We start from the raw sequence: 12432 nt of genomic DNA, 5'->3' as shown, positions 1-12432 counted from the left end.
TGAAAGAATAATCCATTTTGACAATCACCATTCTTGTTTCAGGGGGTTATTCGTGCTTCTGTAACACAGGACCACGGTGCAGCACAAATGAAATCTATGTCACCAGCATTAGAGATTAAACTACCAGTGCCAGTGGAAGGAAGGAAAGAGGACAATTTCCTATCAGCAGCCACTCAAGTAAAGCTTAAACAGCAAAGTGAAGAAAGTGATTTACCTCCATCAGCCAACCCTATAAACACCAATAATGATGACATGGAAGAAGATGAAGAGGACGAAGATGATTGGGACACCTTCCAGTCTTTTCCGGCCTCAAAGAATACGGCTGAAAGTGATTCTGTAGTTGAAAATGTTGCAAAAGACCCAGGCCCTGATGAGAACTCTTCTGCTTTGGAAATTGGTACTGTTGACTTTGAACAACATCCGTCTGCTGAAAATCTCAGTAATGTAGAGACTACTAATGCAGAGCATTCAGAGTTTCCAGCAGATATAATATCTGATGGCTCAGGTGACAGAGGTAAGATGGAACTACTTGACTCTCTATCAAACCCTGTTATTGATCCTCATGAAAATCAAGATCGAGAAGGAAACAAGGAACTAATATCAAGCACCGATAGTGAGGCCAGAGAAGTTCCAAATAACGGCAATGAGAAAATGTCATCTGATCTTCAAGTTGTTGAAGATGTGAAAGTATCATCTGTAGAGATAGAGGATTATGAGCGGAGAAGGGACAACCCAGTAGCCTCAACTGAACCTCGACATAGTGAAGGTGATGAAGGATCAGTCAATGCAGTCGAGGATCATGAGCACCAAGAGGAGAGTCCTGATAATAAAGTTGATGCGTCACATGCTCAGGCTCCTGAAGGGCTTGCTGGTAACGAAGCCAAAGAGGAAGCTGAAGGTGAAATTTATCAGTTACAGAATAAGGAAGCTGGTGAAGATGTTAGAGAAAGAACGGAGAATAAGAGCAATGTGCAGGAAAGAGAGAGCCAAGATAACTTGGAACCACCAAACAAGGAAGCGGATAAAGCTAATTTAGAATCTGGTGAGGGAATTGATAAGATATGAGTTATTTTTGGGGAGAAAAATATAAGTTGGTGTAAATATGAGCTTGTGGTTTCGGGCGGACAACTGATAGTTCATAGGAAGGCTTAGGATCACTAAATGCTCCAGTTTTGTATTTAATTGTGCGTGCAGGGTGGTGCAAATAAGATTTGATTCTCATTTCCCTGCTTTCTTGACATTTTTAAAATTTCCTTGTTCAGTACGAAACCAGGACTTTTTTTTTAGGTTTTTCCTCCTTTATGGATTTTACTGCCCTGACTCTTGCAGAAAATTTTATATTAATTTCATTTTTGGAGATTAAATATTGATTTGTGCCACAACCCCTCACTTCCTAAACTATGTGGTATTGTCAAGTTTATGCGTATTTTTCTGTGTCCCACAATGTTTGCTCACGCACAAGGATAAAAATTACACTTACTAATAAAAAATAGAAGACATTCAATTTATGGGTTTGTTTGGATTAATAGATTGATGAAATTTTAGCTTTGTTTTCATTTTGAACGATGAATTAACGTCCTTAATTATCATTTTCCTCTCAACAGACATTAGAGATTAATGTTGCAAAGCAAATTTTGTACGAGTTCATGCAGGATTGCTTCCTTTGCCTTTATTATTTGCCTTTTTATTTTATTTTTGCCAGCGGTATTAAATAACAAAAGATCAATCAAATGGAATTTCAAATTTCGAAAACATTAATTATTACTATTATTTTAATTTTCAAAAGATGGTGCTATATATGATTGAAATTTAAAATTTTTTTTCAAATTTTATCTCATTCTTATCGTTAGAGTTTGAGTTATATCTAAGTGATATATAGTATAGTTTTTAGAAAAAGAAATTAGATAAATAAAATTGAAATTATTTTTCAATTTTCAAAAAAGTGTTTTTAAGAATAAGAAGTACATTCCAAAGTGAAATTATATATTTTAATTTCACAACCCAAGTTAGAGTGACCAATCATGGAGAAAAATAATGGTAAAGAGTCACAAGTGTATCAATTTTATAGTTGGGTTGCTTCCTTGCTTGCTTATATCTTTGGCAACTGTTTACAAAGACCTACAAAGTCTCGTCAAGCCTGAATTCAGGCAATCCAAGTAGCAGCTAGGGTAAGTATCGCTGCCTTGAAGTTCCAACTCGAAGGAAGATTAGTATACACAAAAGGGTTGGAAAATGGAAAACCAGACTGATGCATGTTGAATATATGGGGTTTAGCTTTTTATTCCGATTTCATTTTCATCCTTTATCTTTTAAATTGCTTCATTTTAAGTCCTTTATTTTTAAAATGATTTTATTTTAGTATTGACGTGATGTTTATGTTGCACGTGCACACATCATATAGATATTTTTGTGACATTTCACGTGAACATGGAAGAATGTAATAAAAAAACTAAAATGAAACTATTTTAAAAGATTAAGAACCTAACTAAAATAATTCAAAAGTTAGGAATTAAGTGGAATCAGAGTGAAAGGTTAATTATAGATCATGGATGGGACGTACCTCATGATAACACATAGCAACAACATGTTGATTCAACTGGTAAAGTTGTACCAGAAGTGGTTTTGAGTTATAATGGTGAAATGATTTGAAACAATTTATTTATTTTTAAAATCTTTATCACCAAGATAAAAAAAGAAGAAGAAGAGATCATGGATGGAATTTACGGCAAGATAATATATATTACTAACATGTTGATTCAATTGATAAAATTATATAAAAAGTAATTTTGAATTAGAATTAGTGATATGGTTTGAAGCAACTTATTTATTCTCAGAATCTTTATTACCAAAGACAAAAAAAAAAAAAGAAAAAAGATCATGGATGAAATTTACCTCAAAATAATATGTATTAACAACATGTTGACTCAATTCATAAATTAGTTGTCTAAAAAATGATTCTGAAGTAGAATCTGTGACATGGTTTAAAGTAATTTATTTATTTTCAGAATTTTTATCATTAAATACAAAAAAAGAAGAGATCATAGACGAAATTTATCCCAAAATAATATGTAATAGCAGCATGTTTACTCAATTGATAAAATTATCTGAGAAGTGATTTTGAATGAGAATCGGTAACATGTTTTGCAATAACTTATTTATTCTCATAATCTTTATCGCTAAAAACCAAAAAAAAAAAAAAAGACAATCTCCTGCCTAGGGAAGTCCTCCTGGTTATTTTTAGGTGAAATGGAAGTCTTCGGTTCAATCTTACAAAACTTGGCCTTCGAGCTATTTTACAGAATAACTCCATCTTTCTAGCCGCTTTTGCATATACAAAATGCTAACAACATATTAAAAGGCTACTCATTCAAAGGGCCCGAGTACTGTTACAGTCGATCGAGTAGGATAATTAAACTATGAGGAAGGGATATAGTTGCTGGGCACAGCGTCTAACTTGTGCAATAATAGCGAGAAGCTACTCCTACATGGGGAGACCTTCCGACTAAGGTCCGAGGCCGAGGTTAACCAGCCATCTAACTTTCACCACCTTTGCACAAGACAAGTAACTAGCTGCTTCTTGCTCAAATGAGTGTTCCATACAGATTTCTTATACATTCCTTCCCTGCACAGAGAACCAAATCTAATAGGAAAATGATTCAGGTTTTGGCCCAAAAAAATCCTGAAAGAGGGGAGAAGAGAGAGTGAAAGAAAACCAAAAGGCAAGGATTATATACCTGATCTTTTATGATTTTCAGAGCAAATATATTTCTAGCATGGCCCTGCTCTTCATCAGCTTCTTTATCTCTATTGTTTTCATGAAAACAATGAGAATAACTTGGAAAAGAAGTTAAAATATTCATGAGAAACTTTGTATAGGCCTATATTTTGAAGCTCTATAAAATATGAATGATAATCTGCTGGCTGGGTATTTATAAGCTGTTGGCCACAAGTCAATAATGCTTATCTCCCTACAACGTGCATTTTTTTTTTGCCCTACTTTTACCATTTGTAATCATATGCTACTTTTACCATTTGTAATCATATGTATAGTCAAATCAGAATTCACTTTACATTTGATGGTTAAAAATGTGAAAAGTTTTATTGTAAAAAAAAAACAGCTATTTTGTTTGTAGTTGTTAAATTGTACTTTTCCTGCTTTTACTCTCACATGATGAGTGATTTTTCATAGGGTAATTTCACTCCTTGTCCCTAAAATTTGGGTCTAACCATTTTCATCCTCACATTTTGAAATACCACATTTTTATCTTAATTTTTAATTTGATTGAATTACTTTTTAATCATCTAATTTTTCAATTTTTTTGTTTTGTTTTGATCACTCAACTTTGAAATCTGATATTTTGTTTACAATCATTTACAAGTGTTATTATCTAACCATTAAAAAGTTAATGACCATCTCATATGTCATTTCATATCATTATAAATGTCAATTGCTCTGTTAAGTAAATCAAATCCATGTGACAATAGTTTTTTAAAAAAAATTATTTTTTATTTTTTGTTATCATGTAGACACAGTTACATGGCAAAGCAACTAATGTATAATACCACGTTGGATGTCTATTATTTTTTAAAAGTTGAGTGACCAAAATAATAATATTTAAATATTGATGACCAAAATGTTATTTTCAAAATTGATTAATAAAATAAAAAAAATCTCGAAAAGTTAAGTGATCAAAGAGATAATTTACTCATTAATTAAAGTTAATAGTTAAATTTAGAAAATGACATTATATATATATATATATATCTATATATATAATGAAAATTTGAAAATAAAAATACGACATTTTCAATTATAAAAATAAAACATGTGCAACTTGTTCTTAATCATATTACAGTTAAGTGGGATCGTTGCATATGTAAAAGCTACAGGGTTGACCCTCGGGTAGAGCCAACAAGGGCTTTATACTCCAAATTTAAGGAAGTTCCATAATTTTATAATAATTATAATATAATTAATTATATTAAAAATATATAATAATTAAAATAATTAATAAAATATTTACATATGATCTCGTATGCCTAATACATATGTATTTTCTCTTACTTTCACATCCTATTAGTTCTCAACTATTTATCTCATTTGCTATTAAAAATATGTAAAAGTCAAAAATAATTAGTAAAATAAACTATTCTTTCATTTTCCTAATTATGTGCTTAATAAATATCAAATTGTTTTCACTTCTCAATTCCTATAATGCTATTAATTTTCAATTATTTCTCTCATTTTCAATCAACTAATAGTAATATAAATTTGCATTTACTATGATTTGTTTTAAATAAATTACATCTAGAATGAACATACAACTTAAATTTTGTGACACACGTATCATTCGTAGGAAAAAACAATTTAATGAGAATATTGATAATGAAATAACAAGATCTCGTGAAAAATCATTTAGAATTAATTACTTCTCAAATATATTACTTCAAACAATTTTTTCACTCTAAAGTATATTTCATCAATTTAAGACATATGAAAATATTTTTTATTTTTCTATTTAGAGGTAAAAAGTTGAAGTCATTAGACAATAATAGTTTGAAAGAATGTTGTCTTAATTTTGAATGTTCCTTAAAATATAACAACTTTTTTGATATTAATGGTTTTTAATTATTTTCAGAGTTAATAATTTTAAAAGAAATTATACAAATGAAAGATAACAGTCCAATCGACATACTTAACTTGATTCTTTTCCAAATGCATGTATTGCTTTTAGAATAATGTTAACAATTATAGTAATGTTGCTTCAGAAAAAAAAGTTTTTCAAAATTAAAATTAATAAAGTCTTATTTAAAATCAACAATATTTCAAAAAAGATTAAATGGATTGTCTATATTATTAATTAAAAAAAATATTAGAAGAACTTAATTATAAAACTTTAATTAAAAATTTTACGTCTGGAAAAATTAAAAGAATAAAATTTTAATAATTTTTTTAAATTTTAATAAAAAAATATCATTTGAATATTTCGCTTTAAGATTTTAAAGTTATTGAACCATTCCTGAAAGCTATATATTACTAATTAAAAACTAGTAATGATTTAGAACATTATAAGTTCCTATTTTAATTTTGTCATCACACTTAATTAAACTAGTAATGAATGAGACTTGAGATTAGCAAACTAAGAGGTAATGATCTCAAGTTTTAAATTAATATAAAAAAGATGCATTTGTACCATCCACACCAATTAATGGTTTCGAACTTAAAAGAATGAGTTGATAATGCCTGGTTTTAATAAAGAAAATTAATGAAGGTATGAAACTGTAAGATTTTCAATTCGAATCACACTATATTATGACTTTAGTAAATTTCGTGTTTGGTTAATTTATTCGATTTATTAATTATAATAGCAATATCATTTTCTTTGAAAATTGTTTGATTGTTATATTATTTCAATTTGTCTATGTTATCTCACTAAATTATAAACTCTTATCCCTTAGGAGTGAGTGTGAAAATGAGAGGCATGCAAGATCGTAGCATTATCCTTTAGGCTTCTTGCCTATTTTACAACTGCCATTGTACCTATGGCCCTACATATCCACAATTAATTTCTTTCTTTTTTAAATAAAAAAAGGAAAAAGAAGATAGACACAAGCCAATGAGGATTGTACCTTTTCCATGCCAACCTACTTTTAGTACGTATTTAATGTTCTTAAATTGTTTCTTCCTTGGTAAAAAAAATATATATATTGTAATCTTTTACGGTCTTTTTTATGTATTTAGGCTTTGGTTGGCTGTCTTTTTTTCAAATTATTATTATTTTTTAAAATTAATAAAAATAAAAGTAAATAATTAAATAAAATGCCAATTCAAAGATAATTGTTTCATATAAAACAAAATCTAAAAAGCATTAATTGTCCCACTCTTATACAGTTTTGTTATTTAAAAGGGGTGGCTCGATTTTGAAGTACAATGAATACGTGGTGTTACATCCGAGCTTTGTTTGTTAGGGTACTGTTTTTTGGTTTTTTATACATGGGAAGGAATCATCCTTAATTTTTCCTTTTATCTTTTTTATTAATAAATAAAATGGGTATAAAGTTTTAAAAAATTTAGATAAATCTTTATTTTTTTATTACATACAATTAAATATTTTTATTTTTAATTTGAGTTAAATAAATTTTTATGATTAATGTTTGATGAATTGTTCTAAGTTAAAATGTCGTTTGTCATTTTATATTATGTAACACTAACTAGACGTATTAGTATATTATAATAAATAATGATATGACATAATGATATAGTCATATGATATTTTTTACCTTTCAAGTCAGCACCATATCAACATCATATCAATATCATATGAATATAGAATGACAAACGTTATTTTGATTAATCATAATTAATCGACAGTTAAATAAAATTACAAGAATTTGATTAAACATAATAAAAAAAATAAGAATTTATTTAAAATTTTTAAACTAATTCAAGATTTTTTCAAATATTATGTCCAAAATAAAATTAAAAAAAATAAAACCATCCCTGGTGCCTTATAAAAAGCATTATTCAATCTTTGTATTTATATGCTTTTCAAAAAAGAAAATCTTTCTACTTGTATCGTTTGCATCTTGCTTTTTTCAACATTGGAATTAAGGAAGCAATAACTGATGGGCCATGCCTGTTCTTTCAGTCGTCTCCATCAACACGCATTTATGCCTCTGAATGTGTTTCATCACATACCTAACTTTGGTACCACTTTCTTAAAGCCGATGTTGATACAGGTTGTCTAAATACAAACATTATCGTCGCTGCCCCATACCCTGTCTCCACGGGTTTTATATATATATATATATGTATAACGAGGTTTGAAATATTTCACCATCACCTCTAAATCTCACTACATGAGGCCTCTGAATTTGTTTCAATTAATTTTCATTCTGAATGTTTCCAAATTACATGCTCATTTTGTTTATTTACTGATATGTTGGTTATAAGTGTATGTATTGACAGTTGTTTAATTAATGTGATATTTCTAATCAATATTAAGTGGTTGGATAAAAAACAAGAATTTTTACTAAAATATTTAGTTTAATGGTTGGTGTATGATTTCTCTATTTAAAAAGTAAAAGGTTTAAGTCCCCTTTCTCCAAATCCAAAAAATAAAAACAAAAATCTTGTCTATTGATATATATATATAACTGTAGTAAGCATATAATTACCGTTTAATTAAAAAATTAAATCTTAATTTCAAAATAATAAATTATTATTAAATTAAGGTCGACTTCACTTCCTAATGCCAAGTGCCATTTAAATAGTATTGGAAAAAAAAAAGGTGCAAAATTACATGCTCATTTTTATTTGGTTTATTTATTGATTTGTTTGTTATACGTGTATGTATTAACAGTTGTTTAATTAATGTAATATTTTCTAATCGAATAAAAAGAAGCATTAAGTGATTAGATAAAGAATAAAAATTTATATTCGAGCATTTAACTCATTAATAGGTACATGATTTCTCTGCTTTAAAAGCATTTGACTCATTAATAGGTGTATGTTCTCTCTGCTTAAAGAATAGGGTTCAAATCTCGTTCCCTAAATTAAAAAATAAAATAAAATCTTGTCTATTAATATAGACAATTGTAGTAAGCATATAATTACTGTTCAATTAAAAACTTAAATCTTAATTGAAAAAGCATATAATTACTGTTCAATTAAAAACTTAAATCTTAATTGAAAAATAATAAATTATTATTAAATTTGCGACACCTTCACATCCTAATCCTAAGTGCCATTGAAGTAGTATAGGAAAAAAAATGTACAAAATAGCTAGCGGCTAGTCAACTGCTTATTTCCCTAAAAAGAGTTAAGAGTTTGTCGCATGATTAAGAAGCTAACCACCGATGAGATCCTGCTCATCACATGATGACAAAGAAGCAACCCCTTATTTATATATGTTAAATGCAAAATTAAGTGAAGTAAGATATTGAATCTTGCAAAGAAAACAGCATCAAATGAGCAAGTGATGTGTAATATTAATTTGGGTTGTTATGCAGAGTGAGTTTAATGCAAACACTTGTCTCCTACCTGTCCTAATAATTGAGAAAAGAACATTCGGTTGGAATGTATGATTTTTTCACTCAAATCTTATTCCATAGTTATCACTTGACTGTAACTCTAAGTTAAAATATATAAAAAATTTTATTTTCACTTTTTTTTATATAAATTAATCAATCATTTATTGATATATGAATTTCATTTATTCATCCACGTGATATAATTGATACTTATACGAAAGAAGTCAAACTATATATGAATGAAAGTAGGGCTGTCCGAATGTATCTGGTAAGATACAGTGACTTGTCGGTGGATTAAAACAAATTTATAAAATATTAATTTTTTTTTTGCAATCAAATGTAATCAAGTATATGAGAAATACACAATTAATAATACACAAACGACATTATTTTTGTTATTAAAATTTTTATTTTCAAATAAATAAATTTTATTAATATTTATAATAAAAATATTTTTAATGGACGTCATTCGATATAATTAGACTTTTTATATATTTACAAATTAGATAAATTTTAATAACATTAATAATAATTTAAAAATATATAATTGTAGACACCAATTTTATTTGTATAAATTTTAATTTTTTATTTTATTGTATTTTATTTTTATTTACTTATTTCACTATTCATTTTATTTCTATTTTCTATTTATTTCTTTTATTATTATTATTGTTTTATTTTTACAATCCAAACTTAGGTACCTGGACTGGTGACCCAAAAAAAAAAAAAACAAGCTCAATACAGCAAAGATAACTTGAAATGGATTAAATCACCCAAACAAAATTAAAATTAATAAAATAAATGGGGCTAATTAAAATGAAGAGTATTCTGAAAAACAAAAAAACAACAAATAAATAAAATAGAAGAAGAAAAAAAAAGACAAAAAAGGGAGAAGGGAACAGCTCAACAAGGTGCGTTCACACCTTGCCAAGGTAGTTATCACGCCAGATGTGAATTTTTTGCATCTAGCAATAGCCTTCCGATGCTAGGGGTGCCTAAATGGCTACATCCCTAGCATTTGAGGGCAAATTTATAATTGCTCCCTCACCAAATTGAAAGGGAGGAGACCTAGAAAAAAAACCCTAACCATAGCCAAAAAAAAAAACCTAGATCGTTTAGTAGTCGAAAAAAAAGGGCCACAATCAATGCAAACAAAAAGAGAGAAAATAGAAACCAAAAAAAAAAACCAAAAAAGGGGAAGGGAGGTAAAGTTTATGTTTTAGGTTCTGATTTTTCAAATGAGGGAGGTTTAACGGTTTTCTTGGTTTGATCTTTTGATAGTCGGCAAGGAGAGAGAGATTTAAAGGGGTTTACGTTCGATCTTCTGATCGTCGATGAGGGAAAGAGTGAGGGAGGAGAAGGAAGGTCACGGCTTGCGGAATTAGAGAGAAGTGAGAGGAAACCGGCTACAGAGAGAAACAGAAGAAGGAAAAAAGGGAAAGAGAATAAAAAAGAATCCTTTTATATTTAAGGTTAGCGTGAAATGGCATCGTTTTGGGTAAAAGGGGGTTGTAGTTCAAATGGCGTAGCTTTGAAAGGAAGAGCAGTTGCTGCACCAGCACCAAACGGTGCGTTTTGGGTGAAGCGTATTGGGTTGAAGAGGGAGGCTTATGTATTTGTAACTTTTGTTTAATTTAATCCATATTTTTTTTTATGTATAAGGGGCTTTTTATCATATATCATTTTAATAAAATGAAACGAAGATACGAAGATGAGTTGGAGGAGGTGAAGAAAGAAACAATAAGAAAAATATGAAAGGCCTTGGAAGAGCGAGATGAGTGGAAAAACAAGTTTGAAGGATCAAATGCAACAAACTCTTCATTGATGACTAGAATTCAAAAGATACAAAATATTAATGGTACTTTGCAAAACAAAGTACAATGGCAAGAGTAAACCATTCAAATGTAATCAAGTATATGAGAAATACACAATTAATAATACTCAAACGACATATTATTTTTGTTATTAAAATTTTTATTTTCAAATTAAATAAATTTTATTAATATTTATAATAAAAATATTTTTAATGGACGTCATTTGATGTAATTAGAGTTTTCATATATTTACAAATTAGATAAATTTTAATAACATTAATAATAATTTAAAAATATATAATTGTAGACACCAATTTTATTTGTATAAATTTTAATTTTAAATTTAATTTTTTATTTTATTGTATTTTATTTTTATTTTACTTATTTCACTATTCGTTTTATTTCCATTTTCTAATTATTTTATTATTATTATTATTGTTTTTTTATAGCCCAAACTTAGGTACTTGGACTGGTGATCCAAAAAAAAAAAGCCCAATATAGCAAAGATAACTTGAAATGGATTAAATCACCTAAACAAATTAAAATTAATAAAATAAATGGGGCTAATTAAAATGAAGAGTATTTTGAAAAACAAAAGAACAACAAATAAATAAAAAAGAAGAAGAAAAAAAGAAGAAAAAAAAAGACCAAAAAGGGAGATAAGGGAATAGCTCAACAGGGTGCGTTCGCACCTTGCCAAGGCAGTTAGCACGCCAGATGCGAATTTTTCACATTTGGCAATAGCCTTCCGATGTTGGGGGTGCCTAGGTGGCTGCATCCCCAACATCCGAGGGCAAATTTATAAATGCTCCCTCACTAAATTGAAAAGGAGGAGACCTAGAAAAAAAACCCAAACTGCAGTCAAACGAAAAAAAAAAAAACCTTGACTTCTAGCAATTGAAAAAAAAAAAGAGCCACAATCAATACAAACAAAAAGAGAGAAAATAGTAAAAAAAGAAAAAAAAACTAAAAAAGGGGAAGGGAGGTAAAGTTTAGGTTTCAGGTTTTGGTTTTTCAAGTGAGGGAGGTTTAAGGGTTTTCTTGGTTCGGTCTTCCAATAGTTAGCAAGGAGAGAGAGATTTAAAGAGGTTTGTGTTCGATCTTCCGATCATTGATGAGGGAAAGAGTGAGGGAGGAGAAGGAAGGTCGCGACTTGCGAGATTAGAGAGAAGTGAGAGAAAATCGACTAGAGAGAGAAATAGAAGAAGGAAAAAAGGGAGAGAGAATATAAAAGAATCCTTTTATATTTAGGGTTAGCGTGAAATGACATCGTTTTGGGTAAAAAGGGGTTGTAGTCCAAATGACGTAGCTTTGAGAGGAAGAACAACTGCTGCACCAACACCAAACGGTGTGTTTTGGGTGAAGCGTATTGGGTTGAAGAATGAGGCTTATGTATTTCTAACTTTTGTTTAATTTAATCCATATTTTTTATGTATAAGGGGCTTTTTATCATATATCATTTTAATAAAATGAAACGAAGATACGAAGATGAGTTGGAGGAAGTGAAGAAAGAAACAACAAGAAAAATACGAAAGGCTTTGGAAGAGCGAGATGAGTGGAAAGCAAGTTTGAAGGATCAAATGCA

The 12432-nt window shown here is 28.9% G+C and overlaps 1 protein-coding gene and 1 long non-coding RNA gene across 3 annotated transcripts in view; one reads left to right on the top strand and one right to left on the bottom strand.

The window, feature by feature from the left end:
* Nucleotides 1-1389, top strand: part of LOC18602072 (HEAT repeat-containing protein 5B) — a 48984-nt gene extending 47595 nt beyond the window's left edge. For both annotated transcript variants that reach the window (XM_018119534.1, XM_007033231.2), the window contains exon 48: nucleotides 43-1389. In XM_018119534.1, the coding sequence (XP_017975023.1) occupies nucleotides 43-1065 (1023 nt within the window). In that variant the 3' untranslated portion in view covers nucleotides 1066-1389. The remainder of the gene's footprint in view (nucleotides 1-42) is intronic.
* Nucleotides 3051-3965, bottom strand: LOC18602071. The gene is made up of 2 exons (XR_001927403.1): nucleotides 3735-3965; nucleotides 3051-3640 (listed from the first exon to the last, which is right to left on the bottom strand). It is a non-coding gene; the product is annotated as an uncharacterized LOC18602071 (long non-coding RNA).

Source organism: Theobroma cacao, chromosome 4 (genome assembly GCF_000208745.1).
Source record: "Theobroma cacao cultivar B97-61/B2 chromosome 4, Criollo_cocoa_genome_V2, whole genome shotgun sequence".
In the NCBI taxonomy this organism is placed as follows: Eukaryota; Viridiplantae; Streptophyta; class Magnoliopsida; order Malvales; family Malvaceae; genus Theobroma; species Theobroma cacao.
This window is presented reverse-complemented; position numbering and strand designations above follow the sequence as displayed.